General features: G+C 43.4%; 1 protein-coding gene across 2 annotated transcripts; it reads left to right on the top strand.

The window, feature by feature from the left end:
• Positions 1-27,265, top strand: n4bp3 (NEDD4 binding protein 3). Of its 2 annotated transcripts, XM_084942576.1 has the most exons (11): positions 1-274; positions 7,818-7,944; positions 21,886-22,166; positions 22,298-22,469; positions 23,098-23,310; positions 23,551-23,672; positions 23,835-24,030; positions 24,110-24,202; positions 24,298-24,549; positions 24,711-24,969; positions 25,279-27,265. In XM_084942576.1, exons 3-11 carry the CDS (start codon positions 21,919-21,921, stop codon positions 25,656-25,658), a joined length of 1,935 nt encoding a protein of 644 aa, XP_084798702.1. In that variant the 5' UTR covers positions 1-274; positions 7,818-7,944; positions 21,886-21,918; the 3' UTR covers positions 25,659-27,265. The 2 variants fall into 2 exon arrangements, with proteins under 2 accessions (XP_084798702.1, XP_084798701.1); XM_084942575.1 differs by lacking the exon at positions 7,818-7,944.
• The last annotated feature ends 455 nt before the right edge of the window (positions 27,266-27,720 follow it).

Raw genomic sequence — 27,720 nt, forward strand, 5'->3', positions numbered from 1 at the left:
AGGACAGGCGCATGTTTCCCTGCCTCTCGTGTTTTCCCTCATTCTGCTCTCCGCTATTCAAACCTCTGAGAGGGAAACCACACAGTCCCAGTCTGAACTCCACTCTCTCCACGCCGGTCGATCGCCAAAGTACTGGAAAATACCCCCGGGGAGCCACATTTTTTCTTCTTCTTTTTTTAAAATCTTTTTTTCCTCCCTGCTTATAAGCACCGGGATACAGAACTGCAGCAGAGTGGCCGTGCTGGTTCCAGAGATGTCCTGCATGCGGAATATGGTGAGCGCCAGTTTGTTTTTCCTAATCTTGCCGTGATCTGCTTCCACTGCTGCGCATGCAGAGCTGCAGCTGGAAATTGTGTCAGTGCATGGTGCGTTGTGGTCAATGATGATCCAATAAATCAATCAATAAATAAAAACTTAAGACGTGAAAGGACCGCGCTTGATAAGCCTGCCTGTGCAGATTAAAGCCTTTAAAGTGACACAGTGTCGCTCTCCCAAAGTTTTTAGCTCCTAAATCAGGGTTAATCCTTATGGCTACCCAGCCGTCTGCAGTGCTTTCACCCTGTCAATGAGTATGTTAAAGAGAAGGGGGGTTGGTGGACCCATATATTTTTGTTCTTTTTAGCCTTTAACTCTGGTCACTTTGCAGCTTTGGTGGTCTCCTGCACTTCTACTGTTGGGCCTGCACGGTTGTAAATGTTTGGCTCTCTGTTTGATACCCAGGAGTTTGGGGACAAAAGCTGTTTCTCTGTGAGCGTCTGTGTTTGGATGGCGTGGGAGGGGGAAGGAGGTTGGTGCCTGTGGGGGGGATGTCTTGGGGACTGCCAGGCTGTCGTCGTGGAGACCAGAGGCCACAGGTGACCTCTGACCCGAGAAGTCGCGGAGCGTTGCAGAAGGAGTCCTTTGACTGCCGTGGTTATGGGCGTATGCTGACGCAAGAGCAAGCGCACATCAGAGAGACAAGTGCAGGCTGTTGTTGGAGACTGCGCGCTAACCATTCCTGTAATTTAGGATTGGAGGTGATGGCGGGGTGATGCTGCTGTCTCTGCTGCTGTGAGATTGCGCTTGTCACTGCATGGCAATCACCCAGACAGCTTAAGTGCTGTTTAGGCTTCAAGTCGCCACATAAAAACACATTCCTCCATGTGATCACCCAGGAGATAAAATTCTGCAATCAGAGCTTTAACCTCTGTGTCTGTGACAGCAGATTGCTTTCATGTAGTTTGTTTTGTGTGTGTGTGCAGAAACTTGTTATGCCAATCAGTACAGAGAAGTAATAATTTGATAACTATTTGAAGAATCTGCAGAGCAAATATAACGATCTCTCTTTTGTGTCAGTGTAAAACTAATACCTTGGCTGTCACGCTGTATATTGATTTAAGCTCAAATAATCCCAAATGATCATGTGCTCTCGATCTATTAAAGAAAAAAAAGGCTGCGACACTATTTATAGGCACATTGTACACTCTAGAATATTAAATCTAAGCTCTATGCGGGAGATTGTTGGTTTTTTTTAGGGCTTTTTATTTATTTCTTTTGACACAGTCAGTCTTTGGTGCTCTTCTCTCAGCAGAATCAGCCAAACAGCTGATGAGAGCTCCTCGTTCAGCTGTTTGAGCTCTGGGGGATTGATGCTCCCCCGGTGAGTGTGCGTTTGTGAGTGTGCCTCTGTGTCTGTCTCCCTAAAGCACAAGCAGCAGATGAAACACATATTCTGCTGACTATTTGGTGAGCGTAGTAAAGATTAGAGGATCCAGATTGTGGTCCATCAATCAGACTGATGTTTAGTGGGTTCTCCCAGCTCTGCACTCTCATACTTTGCTTGTTTTAATGCAGGCACCAAAGGTGCAACTGAATGCCCCCCCCCCCATTGTGCTCCATACGATTCAATATGCTGTTTATCTTGATATTATTTTGTGGCACAAAAGTGCACAGAAAGCCAATCATGTGTACTACACTCTAGCAGATGGTGGAATGGGGAGAGCACAGCAGTAATGGCACAGTCCTCCTCATGTGATATTTCCCCTCAGGCTAGCCACCTAATCAAACACTAATCAGCTCTCCTTCCACTCACTGGTTTTGCTCTGCCTCAGCGTTCCACAGATTTCCCCTTCCTCCAACCTCTGTTCTCACTTCTCCTGATCCCGAGCTTATCCCGTTACCCTATTCTCCTTGTCCGTTTTGTGTGCGGTCATCCCCAAAACTCCATGTCTGATTGCTCTAAGGTGAAAGTGTCATGTTCTTACACTCAACACTCCTCCCCTTCGCTCATCCCTCTCCCCGTGGCTTGGCCTGATCTGCACTCAAGGCCGTCTGTCACTGCAATTAAAGCCAGGCCAGGTTAAGAAAATCACTGCAGGACCTGGCCAAGCGTGCAGGGCTGCCAGCCTTTATTCTGCCACGGTTTGATTTAATGCTGTTTAGCTTTCGAACCCACCACAGTCAAGAGTAGTTTCTATCAGGAACTGTGTAAGTAACTGGCAGCAAGTTCTGTGTAATTTCTAACCAGCGTATTAACCATGTGAACCACAATGCTTGCTGCATTAGCATGGCCCCTGTTCTCACTCACAAGTTACAAGTGCCCATACAGAGAACACACCCAAGTTAATCATTGGCCCCGAGTGGCAGGTGTTTCCTTATAGCTGGAGATTAATCTTTGGGAGTATTTTACCGTTCCTGCCACTTCCTCTTAACAGATTTTGAAACTTAAATGCAGCAAAGTCACAACTTCGCAAATTAAACCTGCAGAGCAGCGGTTGTGTCAGTTGGCTAACACTGATTGCGATTGTTTAGCTATGAGGTAACATGGCTGCTATGCAGGTTTAATCCTAAAGTTGTCCAGCGCTATCTGCCAGAGATATTCTGAAAGTCCCCAACTTTCACACTTTCACATAAGTACTGCAAAGTACAGAACATCACAGATTCATGATGTATAACAGTTTTAAGTGTAAGTGTGAGTGAGCATGGGTGGATTTGGCATCATCGGGAGTTGGCTTGGTGGCCCACACTCATTTCTGTCAATCAAAATCAGTTTAACTGCCAGGCTCACTTTTTGACATTTAATCCCTGTAAAAATGTACTTTGCCCATTATTTGGTGGTATATAACTGACTGCGTGGTTAGTTGACCTCCCAACTGACTGCTTAACAATTACCTCATCCTCATGAGACAGACCGAACCCTTTGACCTTCAGAGGGGAAAGGTCTGAGAGTGTAGGAGGCCGGACAGACCCGTTTGTCTTTAAATGTCACCAACTCAGAAGGATGACGTGAACAGCTCCGCCGCTCACTCTGGTATCGCCTCATCCTGGGACTACAGACTCGTTTATGGAACGCAACATTTTCCTGTGAGTCAAATGCAACCTGTTTACCTCATCTCAGCCTTATCACTTGCTTCTGTTTTTATTGATCGGGCTTATCTCCCTGTGAGAAGCGCTCACACTCACCTCCTCCCTGTAGTTATCAGCAGCAGCGGTTACCTTCTGTGTGTGTCTGTTGCGTTGCGCTCAGCCCGTGTCTCCTATTTATTCTGAAGAGTTGTAGTGTTGCAGAACAAAAGGCCACGAGTCAAAGCCCTCCTCTGTGAGTGGGCATTGTTGTATTTATATCCGCGTGTACAAGTAGCGGTCGCCGAGGCAGCCGCGGCTCTGTTCTCTCCATTTCAGTTTGCTGTCACATCGTGTGCTCTCAAAAGAAATCAACGTGGTGGTTTTAAAGGTTACAGTGAGCTTCCTTGACCTCCTGGTGTCTCCCTTATGTCTCACAGGTAGTTAAGTGGATCAGCGGTGAAGACTTGTTGATGCTGTATTTCTCTTCTTTTATTATGTCATTTAAAACCAGGAGCTTGTATGAAAGTATGAATATAGCCGCTGTAATGTCACCCAATGGTTAGTGAACTCCTGTTTTTATGGCTCGATTTTAGCTTTTTTAATTTTTGGAACCAGATATGTGGGGGCAGGAGGGTGAAGTGCTAAAGCTGTATTTGGCTTTTACACTTATTCACTCCCTGCATAGTGTTTGGAAGACCAAACACAAGCAGACAGCTATTGATATACACTCAGCAGGCACTTTATCAACTGCCCCTCATTGCAAATATCTAATGCAAATATCTAGCCAATCACATGGCAGCACCTCATTGTATTTAGGCATGTAGACGTGGTCAAGACGACCTGCTGAAGTTTAAACCAAATATCAGAATGGGAAAGAAAGGTGATTTAAGTGACTTTGAATCTGGCGTGATTGGCTGAGTATTTTAAAAATTGCAGATCTACTGGGATTCCCCGCAGAACCATCTCTGAGGAATTATCTGAAAAAGAGAAGATATCTAGGTAGTGGCAGATCTCTGGAGAAAATGTCTTGTTGAAATCAGAGGTCGGAGAACAATAGCAACAGTAACTCTAATTACTACTTATTACAACCGAGCTATGCAGAAGAGCATTTCTGAGTGCACAACACGTCAAACCCCGAAGCAGATGGGTCAGAGCAGCAGAAGACCGCACCAAACGCCACAGCTAAGAACGGAAAACTGAGGGTACAATTCGCACTGGGTCACCAAAATTGCACAATAGAAAACTGGAACAATGATGCCTGGTCTGATGGGTCTCAATTTTTTACTGCAACGTTTTGATGGTGGAGTCAGAACGTGATCTAAATCAGCAGTCCCCAACCTTTTTTGCGCCACGGACCGGTTTAATGTCAGACAATATTTTCTCAGACCGTCCAGATAAATACAACAAAATTAAATGATACGACCAAGACAAAAACTGTGGTATTTTGCAAATATAATAATAAACGCGAATTCCCTGTGTAATTGTTTAACTTTATTAGCAGCATCCTCCTGAAATCCGCCAACAACATTGAGAGTAACAGCCTCCTCTCTGCCCCTTAATGCATTCTGGTTGCTATGGTAACGTGTAACTATTTCTTTTAAAATAAGACGCACAACACGAGAAAAGTCCCAGGGAAACCGAGTCAATGATAAAAACCCTGAAAAACTATAACATTTTACACCCGAGCCGCCCTCAACTCTCGCGGCCCGATACCAAACGACTCAAGGACCGGTACCGGTCCGTGGCCCGGGGGTTGGGGACTGTTGATGTAAACAACATGAAAGCATGCCACAAAGCTCAGATCATCTCAAACTAGTTTCTTGAACATGACAATGAGATCACTGTACTCAGTTGGCCTCCACAGTCAGCAGACTTCAATCCAATAGAGCGACATTGTGGATGTGCAGCCAACAAACAAACTGCATGACATGTCCTCTCAATATTGACCAAAATCTCTGAGGAATGTTTCCAGCACCTTGTTCAATCTGTGAATGAAGAATTAAGGCAACACTGAAGGCAAAAGGAGGTCCAACCCAATACCATCAAGGTGTACCTGTAAAAAGTGTCCAGTGAGTGGATGTCCAACATTATTCCATTTAATATTGCTTCATGATTGCGTACCAGCTTTTCATAATTATTTCACTCTGTAAACCAAATATTTAAGGATATGGACCCCTTATTGTTTTTAATTTTAAGTTTTGTTTAATTTAACATAACAAAGACTTTGAGGTCTAACATGTGTAATCTGTACACACATAATTTCTTTTATAATATACTTTTAATGAACTGCAGCCAACTAAACAAGCAAGGCTGAAATTGTGTTATAAAATGCTTCTATTCCCTTTCTTCTTTATTGTTTTATTGATACATTCAACAACAGAAGAAAGTGACTACAAGAAACAGTAGAGACGGGTAATGGATAAAAAAATCATGGACATTCTTACACCTAGTGTGTATATATATATATATATACACACTAGGTGTAAAAGCCTTTAGGTGCCTTCAAGGTCAGAACCATACCAGCACGAATTTGATGATGTAGGCCGTGATGTTTTGTGGTGTGCCATACAGTGGTTCAATTTTAAAGCCGAGTTTTCAAACGTAACCACAAAAATGTCTGATTCACTGTATGTGGACAGGCTATGTTCTTGTATTCTTGGTTAGCAAGTTGTATTCGCACACTTCATGAGCCAAACACAGATACCTATCTGCTTACAGCCTCAAGTGGCTACACTGTTGCATTGGCTTCATTTTTTATCCCAGCAGTTGCCGCATGCTTGAAACAGGGAAGAATCGGTAATACAGCCCTGCCAAAAGCTTATATTTTGGTACAAATTAAAGAAATGAGACATTGTGTGCCAGCGCATGAGCTTTACAAGAGCTGGTGAGTGGATTATGTGACCTTCGGACAGAACCAGAATAATGGTTTCCTGTTTTTTACGCTAAGATAACTGAATGCTGTGTATGTTTGCCGTACAGATCTGAGACTGGCATCGGTGTTGTCATCTAACAGTCTAACACTTGTGACTCTTCAGTTTTTAAAGTTGCATTAACTAATCGCATTAACGTCTCCCGAATCCTTACAGACAGAGTTGCAAAATTTGTTTACAAGAGCTAACTCCTGTGTGGCAGACACAGTAAGCTCCGGTCTAAAACAGGATAATGGTATTTCTCAAGAACCACACAGCCAGCATACCTCCCATAGCACTTTCCAGTGATGACATTGTCCAGAAGAGATTAGCCAGAGGAAATGAGTCTAGCTGACAATGAGTTTGTCGTCTAGTTGATTGGTCATACAGGTACAGTAACTGTAAGCAGGCTCTGACACGTTCCTATCTTCTCTTCTTTGTCTCCTCTCCTTCTGCAATGCTTGCTGCCATTCACATGCATGCACCGCCTTCATTTTTCAGGATCCTCTATCTCTTACTTTGTTTTTCTTTCTTTTCTTTTTCTTCTTTTTGGTTGAACTTCTCTATCAGCCAGCTGGGAGTGACTGCCTTTGAAATCTGAGGCCCTGTGGGGGCCCACACATACAGTAATGACAGGGGTACTGGAGCACCTGCTCAGGTTTTGGGCTGGGTTGTCCAGCTTTGATGGGGTTAGCCCCTCTTTTCATTTTTCTGCTGATTTTCTTCAGATTACTCTCAGCAGGCCAAGGGGCACCATAAAACATCATACTCCACTGGAATGCCTTTAATAGTTTGCCAGTCTCAACATAGTGCATCCCTGGCTGGCAAGGTGCTTTTATGAGCTGAGATTCTTGTGTGCCCACCCGTTGGTCCGGATACCCACCTCAGCTCATTGGCCCACATCGGATGGTGAGGACAGAAGAAAGGAGCCACTCTCTTCTGGTTACAGAGCAGGGAACAATGTCTTCTCTCTTCTTCCTTCTCAGATCCCAGCATCTTTAGTTTGAGATGTGTAACTTGATATGGTGTCAAACCCGTCCAGTAACTTAGCCTCTCAGGAAGGGAGACTTACACTCAGACTCTTGTCCAGACAGTCCCCTCAGACTCATCCCCTCCGCATGCACTCATTTTCCACTTCTTCCTCATTCCCATCTTCCTCTTATTTTCTTTTCATACCCTTGTCCTTCTTTCCCCATTTATGCTGTCTGCTTTGTAACCTAAGTCAAATCCCTCCTGATTGTCTTATTATCCTCAAGCAAACAGACGCACTGCGTTGCCGTTGTCCAGTGAAGCTGGGAGTTTTATTTAAGGTCTGCATTGAAGGCTTCAAAGCGTTTTCACATGCGGGGGCTTTTGTTTCTGGAACTGGAAGAACCAGTCTGACCACACTGGCCTTTGAGAGGGCTCACAGTGCACAAAGAAGTGAGCAGGAGGGAAGGGTGTAGTGTAACTAGGAACGTACAGAGCTCGCTTAGCTGAGTCCAAAATGTTGATATGGGACCAAACCATCTGTTTAGACCAGTGCAAAGTCTTCCTGCAGGTCAGTGGCTGAAGCAGTTTCCTCTTTATCCACGCACCTCCCAGCTGCCATCGCAGGCTGGGAAACACGAGTCATGTGATGTCATCGTCAGCAGCGCGAGGGTGACAGAGAGAAACAGGGCGTGCATGGGATCAGGAGCAGAGAAGTGAAGTTTCAGGTGGACAAACACAGGTAAACAAGTGTTTTTTCCTTCTACATTTCCTACTATTTAAAGACACTCTTAGTGTGAAAAGTTAACTTTGCCTCTCTGTTCACCTCATGTCTGCTTATGATTTGGGTTTAGATTTGTTTACAATGTTCCTTTTATAAAAGTGAAAGTACCTCAATTCTGGTTTCAGCTCAAAGATCCATGTATCTACTAGCATTTAATACACAGCCCCGATTTCTCCAGGGAAAACTTGACTAATTTGCATGCCAGTAACCTTAAAATGCTCTCTAATGCACTGAGATTTAAGGCAGCGCTGTCAAAGAGCAGCCTAAGCTGCAGAGAGAAGAGGGAAGCATCCTGATTGTTAATTACTTTGCCCACGAGGAATTCTTGTTTGCAGTGAAGCTGATTTGGAATTAGCTAACTTTATAACTGAATCTTTTCCCTACGGGGATGTGACGTCACTCGGAGCAGCAGAATTAGCCTTCCAGCTTGGAAGTGATGTGCTAATTAACGGTTAATTATTGAATGGTCCAAAATGAAGCCGTACGGTCCTCAAATAATAATAAACGGGGGTACTTGCCTTCCAGCGAGCGGTGCATCGAGAGCTCATTAATAAAATCACGCTTTCTTTTTCTGTTATATCTGAATTATCTCTGGTCTGATGGTCTATTTGTGTCTCTGGAATTCCCCCTGAGGTCTATTCATGAATTCTGTACCCAGGCTGAGCAATTAGATTTAATTTAACTGACTGTGTTCTCCAGTCAGTTAAATTAAATCTAATTGTTTTTGAGATTTTTCTTTTTTCTTTTTGCAACAGCAATCAAAACAAAACAACCTCATCTAGGTGATATTTCACATATCAGTTTTTCTTGCGGCTTTTGTTGTTAGTGTAAACTCTCTACAGTAAACTTATGACCTCATTTGGCTGAATAAGGTGTTTTCCAGTAGCACTCAATTCATTTACAGGGAAACTTCAGCCAGGAGGGGGAAACGCTGATCTTCTGACTGGGCATCGGCCTTCGTCAGCATCAGTGTTTACTACCCGACATCATCCCTGATCAGTTCTCTCTCTCTCTGGTGCAAATGAGATCAGAAGGATTTGCTGGGATGTGATCGGCAGAGCAGTTTCACCTGCACACGGGTCACTCCACGTGTGCCTGTTAGCTTCTGAGTCCAAACCAATTTTTAGCTGCGGTGCATCCGTTTTCCCATGTTGATTGTGCCGAGTGTGTGGCCTAACATCCAGGGCGTCCCGATGGATGCTTGCACACTCACTGCAGCTGTTAAGTGGAATTGGTTCAGGTGTAGGTCGATGTGGGAACCACTCAATTTCCATCGATGTAATCACAGAACGGTGACTCCTGCGTGAACCGCTCCAGGAAACAAAGAAGCCACAGTGAGTCTCTGCTCACCCCTCCTTACTGTAAAGAATTTAATAAAAAGCCTTTATCAGCTCAGTTTAACATTATGTTACCTGCAGCCTATGATTATGTGGCTGAATAATCGGTCACTGAGTTGTTGTTGTTGGGCTGCCGTTACCAGGTTCTCATGGAAATAAAGTTACTTTTGATAACAGATTAAAAATGTCTCAAAGTCCTCCAGCAGGGGAAACGGACAACATCAGCCACATCAGAGCTCCACGTGTTAAGTAACGGCATGGCACATTTAATCATTACCCAGTGAGAAATGTAAGGAATGTGGGTTTGTTTCCTCACACCGCTCTCGGTGGACTTATGCTCTGCGCTGAACATGGCTCTGCTGATAGCAGCAGTTGGCAAACACTATACAGGCTTTACGTGTTATCCACAGAAACCAAGCAGAACTTGAACTGGATTCAGAATCAAGTGTAATAAATATCATGCCGTTGTGCTTACAAATGCCAGCGAAGGTGAGTAAAGAAATATTTTAGCATGTTGCTGGTTTTATAGCTGTTGATTTCCTTTTTAAAATACGGAAAATACAGAAAAAAATCTATATTTTCCTTTTACAGAATGCTGGACATGCATTTTCTCAGCATGTCAGGCATCATAAACTGGATATTAATACAAAATTATCACGCAGACTAGATCCAAGTATGAAAGTAAGAAAATTATAATCCAGCGCCAAATTGTGTCATTCTTGGTTAGTTGAAATTGCACAGGCTAAAGACTAAAAGATGCGAAATGCTGACCAGTTCATGAGCAGCGAACCTCATATTTAGAAGGCAAAAAGTGAGAAATGAACCATGAAAATCACCATAATAAGTTTATCTTGATAGATAAAATGAAAAAACAGCATAACGATGGCACGTGTCATCAGGAGCTTGCTCGGAGAGGCACTGTTGGATCGTTGGGTTTCCCTTTATAAAGTTAGATTTCTTTGAGGTTATTGTTCAGTACAAATGAAACTGCACTGAATTGAACAGCTTCAGTTCTTCGTGGCTTTTATTCTCTATTCCTCTAAAGCGCTGCTGTAGGGTGGGAGCAGCATTCTCCCCCATATTTCTGCACTCTGTGTTTTGATGATGGCGGTGGAGAGCGCTGACTAACACATCCAACACGTCCAAATTCTCCCATAAAATGTTCAGTTTGGTGTAAATCTGGACTGTAAAAGTCAAAAGCATATTATTAGAACAAAGAGCAACTCTCTTCTCCGTATTGATTTGAAGTAACCTGCCTCCTACCAACAAAGAAGAGCTGCTGCTGGATCCTATCACTGAAGGGGTCAAGGATTCAGTTTTTCCTCCGTAGTGCATCGCCTAAAAAAGGCTTTCTCTGCATATTGTTGGTTTCAGGAAAATAAGATTTCTCTCTCTCTGTTTTTTTTGTCCTTTTTTTTGTTTTTACACCATTTCAAAAAACAATTCTCTAGTAAATCTTAGCATTTTTAATGAGTTCAGCTACCAAAAAAATAGCAGCACTCTTTAGTGTGCTACATTCTTTATTTTCATATCCTCCACATGTGTCATTTTCATATTTAAGACCTTAGCTAAAAAGTCGCTTTAAAAACAACACCTACAATCAGCAAAATCTCTTGGCAACTCTTTGATTCCTGATTAGTTTCAAACTCTTTTCCCATCATAGAGTTGTCAGTAAACTCCGGACTTCTGATTGCTAAACCTGATACTGCTGTAATTGCAAACTATGATGCATTTCACGTGGGAGAAGAAATCCCGACTGTTATAGCAACAAGTACTGTAATAGGAAGGGCTTATGGAACAATACGTTGTTTAGTTTGTTCAGAGATTAAGGCCTTCATCTCGGCTCCCACGCTACTATCTAACTCATCGTCTCTTGTGGCTGAAAAGCAGTTTTTGTTTTGAATAGCGGATCCACGTGTTTTTCTAAAGCTTCGTTTAAAGCGTCTTGTGGAACTAGTCGTGTCGTCCTGTATCATTTCTATTTTTTATTAGATGCAAGCCAAAGCCTGAGTCAGAATTTTTACAGTTATATTTGTGAACATATGGAAATGCTAACAAATCCAATAGGAACGTGTAAGTTATGGGAAAAGATGGAATAGAAACAGCCCCATCCTGTATGTCATACAGCTTATATCATCATCAGCTATTTACATTGATTGTTATACATTTCTTTTATGTTGTTTGCGAGCCTTGATCTACCTATAAGTCATAATCATACTCCTTTGAGCAGTGTTTAAAAACGACACGTTTACACAGACACTAAAAGAGGAAACGACTTTGAACACGTTAACCTTCCCATTAATATCAATAAAATCAGGATAAAAGGATAAAATAAAGATGGAAATGACCACAAACGCAAAACAATACTTTAACCCTTTAAAGCCTAAACCATGAAATAATTTTAAATTTTTTTAACATAATTAATAATTTTTTTGTAATAATTAAATATTCCATCCATCCATCTTCTTCAGATTGTCCTCATCAGGGTCACCGAGGGGCTGGATGTTGATGATTTGGTGCGACATGCAGTTGCTCTGTGGGATGGATAAGCATGTATACTTTGTGGAAGTGTGATATGTAAAGGAGTGAAAGGGGCAACCTAAAACAACAGTGAGGTCAGCTGCTCCACACAGCTGTGTATCTACACCTCAGCAGAACAAATCCACACAATCATAACTTGCCTAATTCTAAAACACCTATAAATATTTTTTTTGTCCTCGTAAGGGAGACGCAGATTCATACTGTGATCGTGTAAACATATGTGGGTCCCCGAAACATGAGTCATATCAGGACTAGACGAACATAGACAAACCCACATGTAGAGGTTGAACTTATAACCTCACAGATGGAGCAACGCAGGCATTTGTCCAAACAAACTTATGCAATTCTTTTCACACTGCAAATTGATCATATTTTAACAAAACCTGCTCTTATTACTGAGTCACAGTTACATAAAAACCACAGAAGGGATGTTGGTGAATAAATTCCCCCCATAAATAACACAAATAATACCCGTGGCGCTGTGAGGGCAGGTCCCTGCGAGGGCTCTCCCTTGTGCTGTTTTGCCAAAATCAAACTGATTTATGTAACATCAGTCAGCTACAGATCAATATGGTGCAGCCGGTCAATCCAGATAACACCAACATGGCTGCTGTGGTCATTGGATTCTTTGCAGAAATACTGTGAAGTCAACAGAGGCATTATAGCCAAAGCACACTGTGCAGGCCTGCGTCGATAGGCAAACTGATGCAAAGCGAGGAAACCCACATCAGCCTGAGAGGAAGTCATCACCTGATTTACTGAAAGGCAGACGCAGCCAGTCAGATCACAAACGTTAGACTTCTGTATTGAGCTGAAGATCTCTTAAGAGTAATCCTGCAGATTTTTTTAAAAAAACCCTGCTGAACTTTGAGTATCACGTAAGTTTCGTGGTTTTCTTTTCTGGGTCAGTAATTGTTGATCCAGCTGTGGAAATTATTAGTTAGAGGTCTCATCTGTCTACTCAGGGATCAGAGCGATTAAGTTGCCAGCTCACATCCACTGACAACATCAATTTTGAGTGTAAAAGGAAAACAAGATGAATGATATGCATGGCAGGATTTTGTAGTAAATATATGTGACATGCCACATGCAGCTGATACTGGTACTGGTGGTACTGGTGCTCAGTGGCTTCTGTTTTTATGTGAAGAGCATTTTTCTACCATATTAGTTTCTCTTCACTGGCTAAATTGAATCTAAAAGAGGTATTGAGATCTTGAGGTATTTCAAGTAAAGCACTGCACCACATGAAAGTACATAAAAGATGGGCCGTTGTGGTGTTGAAACGTACAAATCCACTCTTTCGCACACTATGTGTTTCAACCATTACCAAAGAACAGCTGCAGAAACTTTAAAATCAGATGATTCTTTTGGATGAACACTCTACAAGTGACTGCCTGAAATCTGGAACCCACAGGCGACACCCATTGTTCCGTTTCCTCCCTTGAGATGCTCTGCCAGGCCTTTACAGCAGCCACCTTCAGTTGCTGCTTGTTTGTGGGTCTCTCGGCCTTCAATTTTGTGTGTAATAACTGAAAAGCATGCTCTTCTGAGTTGAGATCAGGTGACAGACTTGTCCATTGATAAGATCCAATTTCCTTGCCTTGAGTCTTGCAACATTTGTCTGAATCTGAGCAGAGCGTATGGCCCTGTGCACTTCAGAATTCTTCCTGCTACTTCAGTCAGCAGTCACATCACCAATAAACACCAGTGACCAGGGTCCACAGGCAGACATGCGTGCACCTGCAGTAACATTTATCCTGCCACATTTGACAGATAATACCATGTGTTTTGGTTTCATCTGTTCAAATACTTTTTTAAAGCAGGTTCTCTCAGGTTATTTCTGGCAAAGTCTTATCTGGTCCTCTCACTCTTGAGTGTAAGCAGTGGTTTGCGCCTCATCTAAACCCTCTCTGTCTCTTGATTGTAGACTTTGACAATGATACACTTTAGTTGTCTCCTGTGGTCGTCCAGGTCTTTTGGTGTTGCTGAGCAGGCCAGTGCATTCCTACCTTTTAAGAATGCATCAGACTGTTGATTTGGTTATTCCTAAAGTTTTTGCTCTCTCTGATAGTGTTATTTTGCTTCTCCAGCCTAATAATGGCCTCCATCACTCGCACTGTCTGAGGCTGAAATGCAACAGTGAAAGACCTAAACTACTAATTCAACACTCTGAATCAGCTTTAGATATGCTGCTGCTTGTGAAATAATAAGGCAACAGGCCTCATTTTGCCATAAAACCGCTTATCAGTTAGTTGTCCATTAATTTTTAGTCTGAAAATTGGCAACTGTGTATACAAGTGGCTGTAATTCCTAGACAGTCAATGCAAAACTGTTGCTAAAGTCTTTGATTTACGACTAAAAGTCTTCACTTCAATCACATATTGATTGTTTGACTTCAAAACCACTGCGGTGGCAAAATTATAAAGTTGTGGGGCATTTTTTTCCAACAAATTTGGGATCTAAGTGCATGGTGGAAACTTGTCAAGCACACAGTACGCCAGTCCTAAATCATACCCTACCTAATCATTAATTTTCCTCTAAATGAAACTATAATTTACAAAATGGATATCATGCTGTAACTAGTGATTAAGACCATAAGCTCAGTAGGAAAGTGTTTGCCGAGGTCATAAATCAAGCGAGATTCTAAGAGTTTCTTTCTTGTAGATTTCTATACAGTCAAACTTCAATTTTAAGGCAGAGGAGCCTCCTTTTAAAACATAGGTGCTAATAGACACATTGGCTTTGCAGCTTTTCAGACCCCATAGGTACAGTTTATGAATTAAAATCAAACAACAGCCACTGATATCATTAAAAATAAATCCCCTCTCGCCCCTGCGGGTGGTCTATCCCTCAAGCTCGGGTCCTCTACCAGAGGCCTGGGAGCTTGAGGGTCCTGCACAGTATCTTAGCTGTTCCTAGGACTGCACTCTTCTGAACAGAGATGTCGAATGTTGTTCCTGGGATCTGCTGGAGCCACTCGCCTGGCTTGGGAGTCAATGCACCTAGTGCTCCGATTACCACTGGGACCACTGTTACCTTCACCTTCCACATCTTCTTAAGCTCTTCTCTGAGCCCTTGGTACTTCTCCAGCCTCTCATGTTCCTTCTTCCTGATGTTGCTGTCATTCGGTATCACTACGTCTACCACCACCATTTTGTCCGTCTGTATCTGGAAGTCCCACAGGATCTTAGCTCGGTCATTCTCCACCACCATAGGGGGCGTCTCCCATTTTGACCTGGGGACTTCCAGGCCATACTCGGCACAGACGTTTCTGTACACTATGCCGGCCACTTGGTTATGGTGTTCAATGTATGCCCTGCCTGCTAGCATCTTGCAGTCTGCTATTATATGCTGAATTGTTTCAGGGGCATCTTTACACAGCCTGCACCTGGGGTCTTGCCTGGTGTGATAGACCCCAGCCTCTATGGATCTTGTGCTCAGAGCTTGTTCCTGTGCTGCCATGATTAGTGCCTCTGTGCTGTCTTTCAGTCCAGCCACTGGTAGGACTTCTGGATGTTAGCCACTTCCTATCCTTCCATGATGGTTCCTCTTCTTCCTCCTCTTTCTTGGGTTTTTGCTGCCTGGGGTATTCACTGAGCATGCGGTCGGTTGAGGTCATCTTCCTGATGTATTCGTGGATCTTTGTTGTCTCATCCTAGACTGTGGTACTGACACTCACCAGTCCCCGGCCGCCTTCCTTCCGCTTAGCGTATAATGAACGAGCATGTGCAGTAATAGTAGGGTTTACAGACGAGGGTTCCTAAAATCCATCGGCACTTGCTTCTTGGAAATTGCAGAATGAAATGTCTGTGTCTGCTCTCAGCTATCTGCTCAGTAGCATATATCTATAGCCATGACAAAATATGACCTTTAACCTCTGTTAACCTCTGGCGTATTCATCATGAATAGGGGCAGTATGAAACCAAACACTGGGCAGTGCCACGTCCAACCATCAGGCAAATTATAGCCCATGTTTCACAGACAGACCAGTTGTCATCGTGGGTTTCATGACATGAAGTTTAACCTTTCATGCGACGCCCTCCCTCTCCCTCAGTTAGAAAACAGACAAGAATCACCCAGAAGCACTTGTGCTTGAGGCGCCATTTCCAGTTGCATCCGTTTGGACTTCACAGATGCTAAATGACATAAAAGCTACCATCGGAGATGCAGAAGATATAACATTTAATGAGCCTGCTCTTTAGTGTCTAGTTTCTTCTGAATGGCCTCTGGGCCTGTGGAGAGGAACTACATCCCCCGTCTGTAATGAATAACCTGCTAACAATTAGAGACTGCTGCGTAGCACTCCTGTGCTGTCATGCCCCAAAGCCAGAGAGACACTCTCACACTCACTCATTACAGGCTAGCATGTAACAGTCAATCACAGAGCGGAGCTCTTCTTTGCTTCACGTGTAGTATAAGGTACCTTCCCTATCGGCCTCAGGCACAGCTTACCAGACTGCTGCTGCTCCTGCTGCTGACACATTTAGACTCTCAAAGCATGCTCATATAAAACGAGACTCACATTCACTTACATCAGTTCCATCTTAGACTCTGTTTTTAAAGTAGGACATTAATAATTACTGTATATTACGTTTTTAAACAATTTATAATTAAATTGTAAATTACTGGTACACAAGAAACTAACACAAGAATAGAGCTTGTGCTGGAAATTCACCCAGGACTCTGTTACATCTGGTGTGCGGTGCCTGCCGAACGGCACCGTAGGACAAAGTGCACCTCTTGATTTTTGTAACGATGACGTTGCTGGCCATATGCAAAGTGACCAGTGTGGTGGGTATATCAAGGTATATCCTTAAGTAAACGCCATGACTCATTAGCTTGAAAGATCACCGTTAGCAGCATTAACTTGAAGTAATCATTTAATGTATAACTTTATTAGTCTCTCACTCTTCTTTCGGATGTTGTTTCAGTTTATTATCATTTACAGGAATTTATTCGTGCACAGCTCTCTGAAGGTCCCACCACAGCATTTCAGTCAGGTTGAACTCTGGACTTTTGGCTGGACCTTTGCGACACTCTCTTTTTCAGTCATTCTGTTGTAGATCTGCTGCCATGCCTGGATCACTATCCTGTAGCATGACCCAATTTTAGTCAAGCTTCAGCTGTCAGACAGATGGCCTCATATTTGACTTCAGAATGCTTTGGTATACAGAGGCATTCATGGTCAGTTCAACAACTGCAAAACGAGCCCAAATCATCACATCCCCACCACTGTGCTCAGCAGCTCCTATAAGGTGTTTGCACTGTGCATTATGACTACCACAAGATGCTGTCATGGACTTATTTTTTGATGGGAAGTGTCCCTCAGGACAGGCTGTCAGAGTAGGTGTTAAATATAGTTGCAGAATTCTCTGTAGAATAAAAGAACTCGGCCTAATGGTAGCAGCTGCATTTTCCACAACTGACAGAAAATCTAGCGAGTGCAGCTTTGATAGAGCTTATATAATGAAACAGAGAGTGTGTGCTGCGTGGGAGTTTTAGATGTAACCTGTAAAACTTACCCCACAAATGTAAACAAACTTTGATCGTGAGCAGGGGAGCGAGAGAGTGAGTGCCGAGGGAAGAGGGCAGAGGATCTGGAGCTGCGAGTTGTGCACATGCCTTTCTTTCTTTTCTTTTTTTTCGGGAGTGCGCTGAGTGACCGGCGCACACACAAGTGTGAGTGAATGTCCGTGGGAGTGAGCCTTTAGTGCATCAAAGACTGACGAGCCCGAGCTTGTGTTCTGCTAAGCATCTTTGGAATTTGGCTGCACCGCGATTCTCTCCTCTGTCGGAGACCCGTTGTAAGGGTTTGAAATGGTCCCTCTTCAAACTCGAGCATTTCATTGAAAAGCATACAGCAGGTCTGATTACAAGATCTCAGGACGGATCGTCCTTGAAGTGCTCTTCTTCAAGGCGTGTTTTGTTTTCTTTGTGATTGCAGTAAAGTGGTAAGGGTATGGTTTTCTAGAGGACACGGAGAAAGGCGCATGCAGGGTTTTTTTTCGTTTAGCAAGATGTGTGAAGTATGTGTTTCCTGACAAATATTTTCTCATTTTGGAAATTGCAATTATGGTAGACATGTTGTTTGAAGACAGGACGTGATGGTCAGCTCTGTACAACAAAGTTGATAAGTGGTGCTAGCAAAATATAGCCCCTGTGCATCTCTTGCAAAGAAACACATCAGAAGAATGTGTGTGCATGTGAAAGTGTAAAACATAAGAAGCATCTTATCTTCACAAGGCTTGAATTAAAAAAAGGTTTAAAAAAAGCTGATCGCTGCTTTAAAGGAAGCATAAATCAAGAGCAGACTACTTTGAATCGGATTATAACTGTTCAAGGCTGGTTGAAGGTGCTGCTTTGATGTGCACGCACGCACGTGTGCGATTTAAGGGGGAGTGTTGCATTTCAGGGCCCCTTTGGCTAGTCGGGGCTGGGCCGTAAATCTGGCCTTGTTTCCCAGTTTACTCGGGCCCATAAACTAGAAAGCAATTATGGAAAACAACTGGATGCAAGATTTCTTCCGTCCTTCAAGACTTGTGGTTGCCTGCTGAAAGGATTTTTATCCTCTTATCTACCCAAAAGGAATAGCATTGCCTCGCCCACCCCCTCACCCCGAGCTCGGCTTCCCATCAAGAATCGATTGGGCTCTCGTATATTTGGTAGATAGAAGGCACGTGCCGAGTAAAGTAGTCGGGCTAAAAATACTGAGTCAGACCTTGACCAGTGCCCATTAGGTTTGGCACACTCATGATTTATTCATTAGGTGTCAAACACATTCAAACACACACACTCATTTAGGCTGACTCACATAGTTCATGTCACTTTCTGATCCAGGTCTCAGATGGACAGCAGCAGAGAAGCACACTTGTTAACAAAGCGTCTGATATTCATTATCAGTGATTATCGGGTTTCTTTCCTCAGCCTGAGCTCAGCATGTTATATCGGCTTATTAGGAAGCCGATGTTTTAGTGGAAATTTTGTTTTGTTTTGTTTTTTAACTTTTCGGGGGGGGGGATAGTATCTCATGAATATAAACATGAGTAGCTTGGTCTGTCTGCTTTGATCTGGGCCTGGCTGAGAGCCCCACATGGAGTGGGCTGGAGCTGCCTTTGCACAGCTCTCTCTGCCCATTTTAACCATTTGCATAATTGCAATAACTGTCGAGGCCAGCAGTGCAAAACACTTGATAAATGTGGATTGTATTAGAAGCGAGAGGAAATGCCGGAGTGCCACTGTGGGTGTCTGTTCTCAAATGTGGTAGAAAGTAAGAATAAAATAAGGATGCGAGTATGTCACGAGCGTGAATCGACAGCTGGAAGGCCCAGTCATCAGCTGGGATGATCCTAGATCTGATCTCCAATATATTCCTGCCCGGCACGCTGACTATTTTTTTCTAATTTCAAGATTCATTTAAATCGTTAAGCAACACAACATTTTAAATGGAAATTGCACATGAAGTTTCTCTTTAATAAGTACAGGCTGTTTCTTCATGCTTGTGCCTGCTAAGTAATGCACATAGTAATGCACATAGTGTTGACTTTGATGGCATTTTGCTGTTGCATAACTGGAAACGTGCTGCTGATTAGCAGTCAGTTCCACTGACTAGTCTTTGCTTATTTTCCCATTATTGCTCTTACTAACGCAGGCTTCAGTAAGAGCAAGAAAACTCTCATTTTACAATGCTTTTAGGGACTCTTGTGAGATTTATGAGTCACCTGCTAAGCAGCATCCTGGGAGAGAAATAATCAAATACCCACACTTCTCTTAGAGAAGCTTGCTCTGTCGGGTTCAGTCTCATGCTGGCATACTTTTACCTTAGAGTGTTTTTTGGCAGCTGCGTCTCAAATAGTGACAAATTGCACAAAGAAGGCAAATTTATCACCCCCCTCCACCCAGGCTGTCTGTTAATGTATAATGTAAATACAAATAGTTGCTGACAAGTAAGTGTGGTCAGGACCGATGCTAAGTATTCGAGATTGGTAGTAAATGGGCTAAAACAAGTAAAAGGTCCCTATATGGCCTCTTTGAAGTCTACCTGTTCTTTAGGTGCCACATCAGTTGGCTGAACATGAAGGGAACCCCCTCCTCCCTCGGGTCCTGTTTATAGTCGGAAAGGCTGCGGCGCACTTGCATGTTTTATGGTCTCGAGAACGTTTTATGGCTGCTGGGGGTGTTTATGCACGGGAAGAGAGAGGGTCAAAAGGGTGAAATCAATAGTGATCCTTAATGAGGTTGCTGAAAAGAAGGAAAGGAGCGGATATGCCGGCAGTGACAGGGAGGCTGTATGGTGAACACGCTGACAGAGTAATCAGGCCTCTTACTTGGGTATTCTGGTGATTTAACAGCTTGTTTCGTTTTGGCAACAGATAATGCAAATGAGTGTATTTCCAACAGTAAATCTAGTGTCATAAAACAACACGCGGTGTGACGGGCTTTCATGAAAGGTAGGAAAATTTGCAAAGAAAATGAGCTGCCACAGGACTTGATTTTCCATAATGTGCATTGTCAACCAAAAAGCACCTCACTCTGCCTTTTTTAAGGAAATGAGTTGTAGTAACCTAGCTGGATCAGAGTTGCATAACAGGCTTACGATGGGACATATGCTGTCCGACCTCAGAGGAAAACAGCATTACCCTGACAGGGTACACGTTTCACATAATCCTGTGGTCTTTTCCCTGTGGGGAAACATAACTCAAGCCTCAGAGATAGAAAGATAACCGTGATAACACGTTTTGGGGATTTGCCCTCTTTTTTACATCATTTCAGTTTCATTGCTGTCGTCTAGCGCGCATTGAGCTCAGCTTTTACGAGTTTTTTTTCTAGTGCGGTGCTGTGCTCGGCTGCGGTGGGAGGCTGCGTTGTTCTAGCTGTGCTGTGGGACAGCTGTCTCTACAGACAAACACAGCTGATGAAATGCGTGTCAGCTCAACCACGTCCTCAGAGGATTAACATCCACTAACAGTAGTAAGAGGGGCAAGAGGTGGGGTTTATTTCAGCAAAGGAGAAAAGCCAGTGTCAGTCGCTCCAACATTTTGGTCCACAGTGAAAATCTAAAAAAATACTGGATGTGAATCTTTCCAGTAAAATATGTCAGGACATTATAAATGGATTGGCACATTTATTACAACCCCAATTCCCCCCAATATTGGAACATGGGCAGTGAAAAGATGGAAAAATAAGTGGTACTAAAAAGAAAAAAGCTGGAGGAACACTTTTATAACTAATTAGGTTAACTGGCAGCAGTTCAGTAACATGACTGGGCATAAAAAGAGTATTCACAAATCTGCACAAAACTGGGTCTACAAATAGTTTATCAAATTCATTATAATGTTCCTCAACATGAAATTGCAAAGACCTTGAATATGTCATTATCATCGAAATTATATCCACAAGTATAGGTTAAAGCTCTATCAAGAAGAAGCTGTATGTGAATGTGATCCAGAAACACTGCCTTCTTCTCTGGGCCAAAGCTCATTTAAAATAGGAAAAGCAGAAAACTGTTATGTGGTCAGAAGAACCGGAATTTGAAATTGCTCTTGGAAAACATAGATGTCATGAATCAAACCAGCAACCTTCCGATCAGTAGATGACCTGCTCTACCCCCTGAGCTACAGCCACCCCTGCGGTTTCCATTGTATTAATCCAGTGACTCATTCTCTGACCTCTACTTCCTATTTACTCCCAGTGTTTTGTTTTGCATGCATTTGCATCGCAATGCAAAAGATGCCTTGTAAATGCATGCCTTCTACAGTGCTGGTGGTAAACATGAGCTTATTGTTATGGCATGACAGTGGAAGCTTGACTTTGCAGCTCTGCAGAGCTGCTACCACAGTCACAGACTCATTTTCTATAGTTTGACATGTATAAAATTTACCACTAGCAATATTTATGATCAGTTTATCTACTAAAGAATGACAAAACTCTGATACTCTAGGTCAACAAAGCATTTGAGGCTACAGTGAAAACGCTATGGACAAACAGCAAATTAACTAATTCTTTGTTTTTCTCTTTTTTACAGAGCACCTTCTCTCCCCACTGTGACCTGTAATCAATGGCAACCTCGGTCCAGACTCTTCCTTTGACTCGTGGCCCCAGCAAAAACTTCCGCGACCCCTGCCCAGCCCCGCCCCTGTCCCCGCGTTGCGGCATGGGAAGTGTAGGCAGTCTGGTGGAGAGGCCGGATGTTTCTCCGACTAAAGGCAACCGAGCAGTGCCCCAGGTGAGACCGAAACACAGCAACGGGCTCTTGAAGAAAGGCTTCACCCAGAGAGAGCTGCTCAACTACCTCAACATTAACAGGTGGGTCCTGATGAGGAAAAAGTTCCCTCGTAGGAATTTGAAACAGCAGGTTTTTGAAGGTGAAAAAGTCTGCAAGGTGTTATAAAAATGATAGAACTTGACCTAAGCTGGCTTACTTTGCTTCCAAACAGAAAAGAGCCTAAAGCGAGCCCGAGCAACGACGGCAAGAAGGATATTATCCCAGGCCTCAGCGCTGTCAGTGCACGGGAGGAGGATAACGTTTATGCTAAGGTTTACCATAAGGATGGCACTGAGGTAGATCTTACAAAGAACTCACTGCCAAGCGCGGGCAAGTACGAAAAGGTGAATATGTTTCTTTAAAGTACTGCGAATAGATCCGTTCAGAAGTTTTATTATTTCTTGATGTATCAAAGAAACTCAAAGGAGGATATTCTCATTTTCAGCAAGTTTATTACATGGCTGCAAAATACAACTAAAACTTTAACTGTAAGAGTAAAAATGTTAACTTCATGACCAAGGAGACTCAGTAAATATAAGAAAAAACTCAATATTTTTAGTAATTTGAGTAAAACTACCTATAGCATTCTCTACAACGGTCAATACAACAGTCAATATGAGGCGTTCTGCACAGATCTGCACAAATGCAGATGAATGACTTCCCGTTGTTTCCTTTTTAGAAATGATTTACAGTCAGTGAAATACTTCTAGGGCTGTGGTAAATTGATCCATATCACATTTATACATCACTGGCAGCATGCTGAAATACCCCCATGGCGTTGTCACCTAGCTGTAAACATCTTCCATCTCACTGGCACAGATTGACAACCTGCTCTGAATTTATTGCACCAATCAAATATCACCTTTATTTCCCTGCTTGAATTAATCAACACTATTGATTTAAAAGAGACATTGTGATTCATGTTTCGTAACCTTGCCACCTCTCGCTACTATCATGCTTCCTCTCCTTTAGGCACGTTTGAGGTCTTCGGCCTTTAAGCCTGTGACCCCCAAGAATTTTAGCTCAATGCAAAACCTCTACCCGTCTTCCAAATCGGAGGACGTGGATCATGGCCTCTCTAACGGCTTGCACAGAGCGTACGCCCATGTTCCCAAAGCTGTCTCCACCTCGTCTTCTTCTTCCTCACCGTCACGTCACGGAGGACCGACGTCAGCTGGCAACAAGGTGAGCTAACGCTACAACCTTCATCCATCCTGTTATTATTATTATCTCGTTTACCTTTGTTAATCTTGGCGGAAAGCTGCGAGTTGCGAGCCGGGGAAGCGAGATCATAGGTGCACAACAATTAACTATGCGCGACTTATTATAAAATTCATTTCCATCCATTATTTATGGCTAAAATTAAACTTTTTTCAGCTCATTAATGCTACACTGATGAACAGCTGTATAATTATGACTGTGTAGGCCCTCTCCTCGGTGTGTGGGATGGGCCAGGAAGATGACAACTTGTCAGACTCGGGCCATAACTCCATGAGCAGCCTGCCGCCGTACCGACCTCCCTTCCGCCCACACCTGTCTCACATCAGGTCTGCTGCAGTATTAGTCTTAACTATACTTTGAGCTGAAAAGCAGTGTTGCTATATTTGATTTTTTTTTTATGGTTAGTGACTGTGTGGGTTATGATAATAGAAGAGATTTTAATGGCCTTTGTGGATTCATTTCTTTTTTTTCTTTTTTTTTTTAAATAGTGCATCTATGGGCCACATCAATACCATCGGCTCCCTGGACCGCACCTCTCTGGGAATGAAGGCTGTGGGGTCAGGGGGCGTGCCTATTGGGGAGATGGCATGTCGAAGCATGGCTACTCTGAGCCGTATTGCTCCATATAGCGCGGAGGCTCCACCTCCTTATGAATGGACGCTCTCCCTGTCTGTGGAGGAGGTGGTGAGTGCTGGGGGGGGGGGGATGAGTGGTGGGTGTGATTTAAAGATTCCTAAATGCTTCATGCTGTTGTCTTTTCCAGGTGCGGGATCTGGAGGAGCGCCTGGTGGAGAAAGAGCATGAACTCAAGCAAATGAAGAGAAACCTGGATGAGAGCGAGGGCGCCATCGCACAGGTGACTCTAATCATCTTCTTCTTCAGCATCAGTCTACGCACCCGTCTTCATCACCCTTTAACGTCTGACCTTTTCATCTCCTCCACCGCGTTCAGGTGTTTGAAGGGAAGCAGCGTCTGTGGGAGAAGGAGGTGGAGGAGCTGAAGCGCCTGTATGCTGCTAAGCTGCGTCAGGTTTCCCAGCATGCCCAGCGTTCCCAGCGCAGCCTGCAGTTGCAGCTGTTTAAGGTCCAGCAGGAGAAGAACCGGCTGCAAGAGGAGCTCGACGGCATGAGAAAGGAAATGTGCCGGGAGGCTGGAGCAGTGCCCAGGCGAACCAGTCTGACTCTGGAGGAGACGCAGTGGGAGGTGAGGCCGTGGAAGGCCAGGGCAGTCACAGTTCATGGCAGGGAGAAGCACATAAAAGTAACTACAGGGAAGAGACAAGATATCTGGATTCCTTGTTTGTCCTTTTTGAATCATGGCGACCCCTAGCCTCCTTCATTTCCCTTTGACTCTCTCCCTCTCAGGTTTGCCAGAAGTCGGGGGAGATCTCCTTGTTGAAGCAGCAGCTGAGGGATTCCCAGGCAGAGGTAACTCAGAAGCTGAGTGAGATCTTCCAGGTGAAGACAGAGCTCAGGGAGACGCGAACAGAGCTGCACAACAGGGAACGCCAGATAGATGCTTTAAAGCTTGTCCTGCAGGGGACACAGCGTCACAGACGACCTTCTCAGGCCGCACACGAAGACGAAAAAGAAGCTGAAGAGAATCCATCTGCTCGGGCGATAGGTAGAGTTACATCTCTCATGTCTTCATATATTTGGGTTAGTTGCACTTTTGGGCACAGCAGCTGTTTCACACCACAGTGTTTGTAGGCCACAGATGTGTTTTTAAAATTAAACTAAGCAAGTCGTCTCAGATAGATGATTGGCTTACTTTAAGTTCTGACATTTCAATGTGTCAACCCAAAAATCAGGTCGTTTGAGTAACCGGGGCAGGAATTTAAAATTATTTAAAATCAGCCAGTGTTTTTCATCATAGCCCCCCCCCCTCCCCTGATGGCTCTAGCTGAAGCCATGTGAACCACTTTCTCTGCAGGAGGGTGCGGGGGCCCCACAGAGGAGCGTCTGCGCGCAGAACTGCTGCTGGAGCGACGCCAGAGCGAGGCCCAGGCCATGGCTTTCGAGGAAGAGAGGCACACGTGGCAGATGGAAAAGGACAAGGTCATCCGCTACCAGAAGGAGCTGCAGGCCAGCTACTTAGACATGTACCACCGCAACGAAGCGCTCGAGAGGGAAGTGCAACAGCTGAGGGCGAGCAGCGAGCAACAAGGTGGAGGAGCAGGCGGAGGAAGCAGAGATGGCACTTTGGAAAAAGAAGCGCCAGAGCTTAGGAAAGAGAGAGCAGGTGACAAACAAGAGGACACACCTTCCCCTGGTCTGCCGTGGATAGAGCGGATCGAATCATCGGAAATTTGACTGTGACCTACTTGTTTGCAATGCAAAGTGTGTCTATGGAAGACCATATCTGCCAGGACAAGGGGAAAAAAAATCAAATGAATTGATGTTGCTGTAATAGAATTGTGAGATAACAAGCAAATATTTACTGATAATAATAATAATAATAATAATAAAAACTAAAAGACTTGTGTCAAAATAAAGGATAAATAATTAAAAATTTTGATTTAACAAGTCAAAACTGTAAAATTATTAGTCAGATTTTATACTTGGTGTGTAATCCAATTCTTGACTTGAACCGTAAGTCCAAAAACATGTGATATCAAACATTCAGTCCAAAAACAAGCATCATACGCTATCATACGCTACTCCAAGTGATGACCATAAAAAAGACAAAAATAGGTCAAAATTTAATGTGCTACATTTTTTTAATTATCACATCAAAATTTATAATTTAATTATCACATCAAAATTTATATCTATCTATTTATATCTATTATAAATAGATATAAATTAAGTTGATTACCCAAATTAAGCAAGTCAACCTGGACTTACTGAAGAGTATTTATTTTTAGCATAATTAGCTTTTCTTTGATTTTTTTCTTCTTTTCATGGTACAGAAGGACTTCCACAGACTGCTCACCCTTCTTCCATCTCTTCCACTCCACCCTTGTTTAATTAAAACCCTTTTCCTGCTAAAGCTGGACCCCCAACCTCACACAGAGCCAAGTGATATTGAGGTTCCTCTATCCTTGTTGTGTTAACGCTGTAAAAAGAAAAAATACAGCCAAGCACCTAAACGGTCCAACTTAAAACTTCTTTTTATTGATAAACCTGTAAATGAGAAAACTGACATGATGATTGTGACTGCTTTGTGTTAATTTGGTTTGAGCCTGACCGATTATACCAGGGGTCCCCAATCCCAGTCCACGGGGGCCGGTGTCCCTGCAGGTTTTAGATGTGTCCTCGATCCATCACAGCTGATTTAAATGGATAAATTACCTCCTCAACATGTCCCGAAGTTCTCCAGAGGCGTGGTAATGAACTAATCATGTGATTCAGGTGTGTTGACCCAGGGTGAGATCTAAAACCTGCAGGGACACTGGGCCTCGTGGACTGGGATTGGGGACCCCTGGATTATACAGTAGTTAACATCTCACAGCCTCTTCAGTGTTTGCAGACTATCTATAAATTCAGGGTTCACCTGGACCTTTGGTGCAAACAGCTTCTTTGGGTTAATTATGAAGAATGGTGCCAAGGCAGAGAAAACTGGAAATACTCACCTTACTTCCTTCAGTTTCCAGACAGGTGAGGTTTATATATAAATATGTATTTTGTACATAACTGTAATTTTTATTTGCCATGGTACTTCAAGAGCACTGTCGTCTTAAATATGCATACTTTAAGAAAATCAATCGGTAGATGCATTTATGATTGCCATGCTTATTTGGTGTGATTTGTTGCACAAACCCAGCACATAACATCAAATGCATGCCCGTAGTGAAAATATGTCCTCTGATATTGTTATTATTGATATTATAAACATTCAAAAACCAGCTCTCATTTGACCTTTCCGCATACTGTGATTCACATCTATTTACTGGAAATAAAACTGTACAGTATAAATATTTGTTTTCTGTTTGTGAATTATTCCTGAAGAAGAGCAAAATCAGCTCAGATCCCTTTTTGTAAATCTGGGCTGCAAAAAAGTGTTACAATAACCCTTTTCTATACAGCATAGCCCAAACTGAACGGCTAGAAATCACTTGAGAAAACGTTAGAAGGGTGACTGATGGTATTTGCTCAAGGACTCGACCTGCCTGCTTTGAAGGGGCTTAAAATCCACAGAGAGTATACCAATAAAGCCCGCTGATAGGAGCTTTATGACAGAGTTGTGCAGGCTTTTGGGACTAATATGGCTTTTAGGGGTTTATCCTTGGATCCTTATCTCACCCTCTCCCTGAGGCCCTCCCTGTTCTACCTCAGCCAGCCCTCACATACCATCGCCTGCAGTACAGACAGGAAAGAGGTGGAAGGTCAGCTCAGATGGAAACATAGGAGGATCCCTGATTGGTGTGGGGGG

Source organism: Perissodus microlepis, chromosome 2 (assembly GCF_051167445.1).
Source record: "Perissodus microlepis isolate ML-2025 ecotype Zambia chromosome 2, ASM5116744v1, whole genome shotgun sequence".
In the NCBI taxonomy this organism is placed as follows: domain Eukaryota; kingdom Metazoa; phylum Chordata; class Actinopteri; order Cichliformes; family Cichlidae; genus Perissodus; species Perissodus microlepis.

Bases quoted from the DNA above. Each gene is read 5' to 3' on its own strand.
- n4bp3 (XM_084942576.1), top strand. From the start codon at position 21,919: ATGGCAACCTCGGTCCAGACTCTTCCTTTGACTCGTGGCCCCAGCAAA. The intron at 22,167-22,297 runs GTGGGTCCTGAT...GCTTCCAAACAG, and splicing joins AACTACCTCAACATTAACAG to AAAAGAGCCTAAAGCGAGCC. The intron at 24,031-24,109 runs GTGAGTGCTGGG...TGTCTTTTCCAG, and splicing joins CCCTGTCTGTGGAGGAGGTG to GTGCGGGATCTGGAGGAGCG.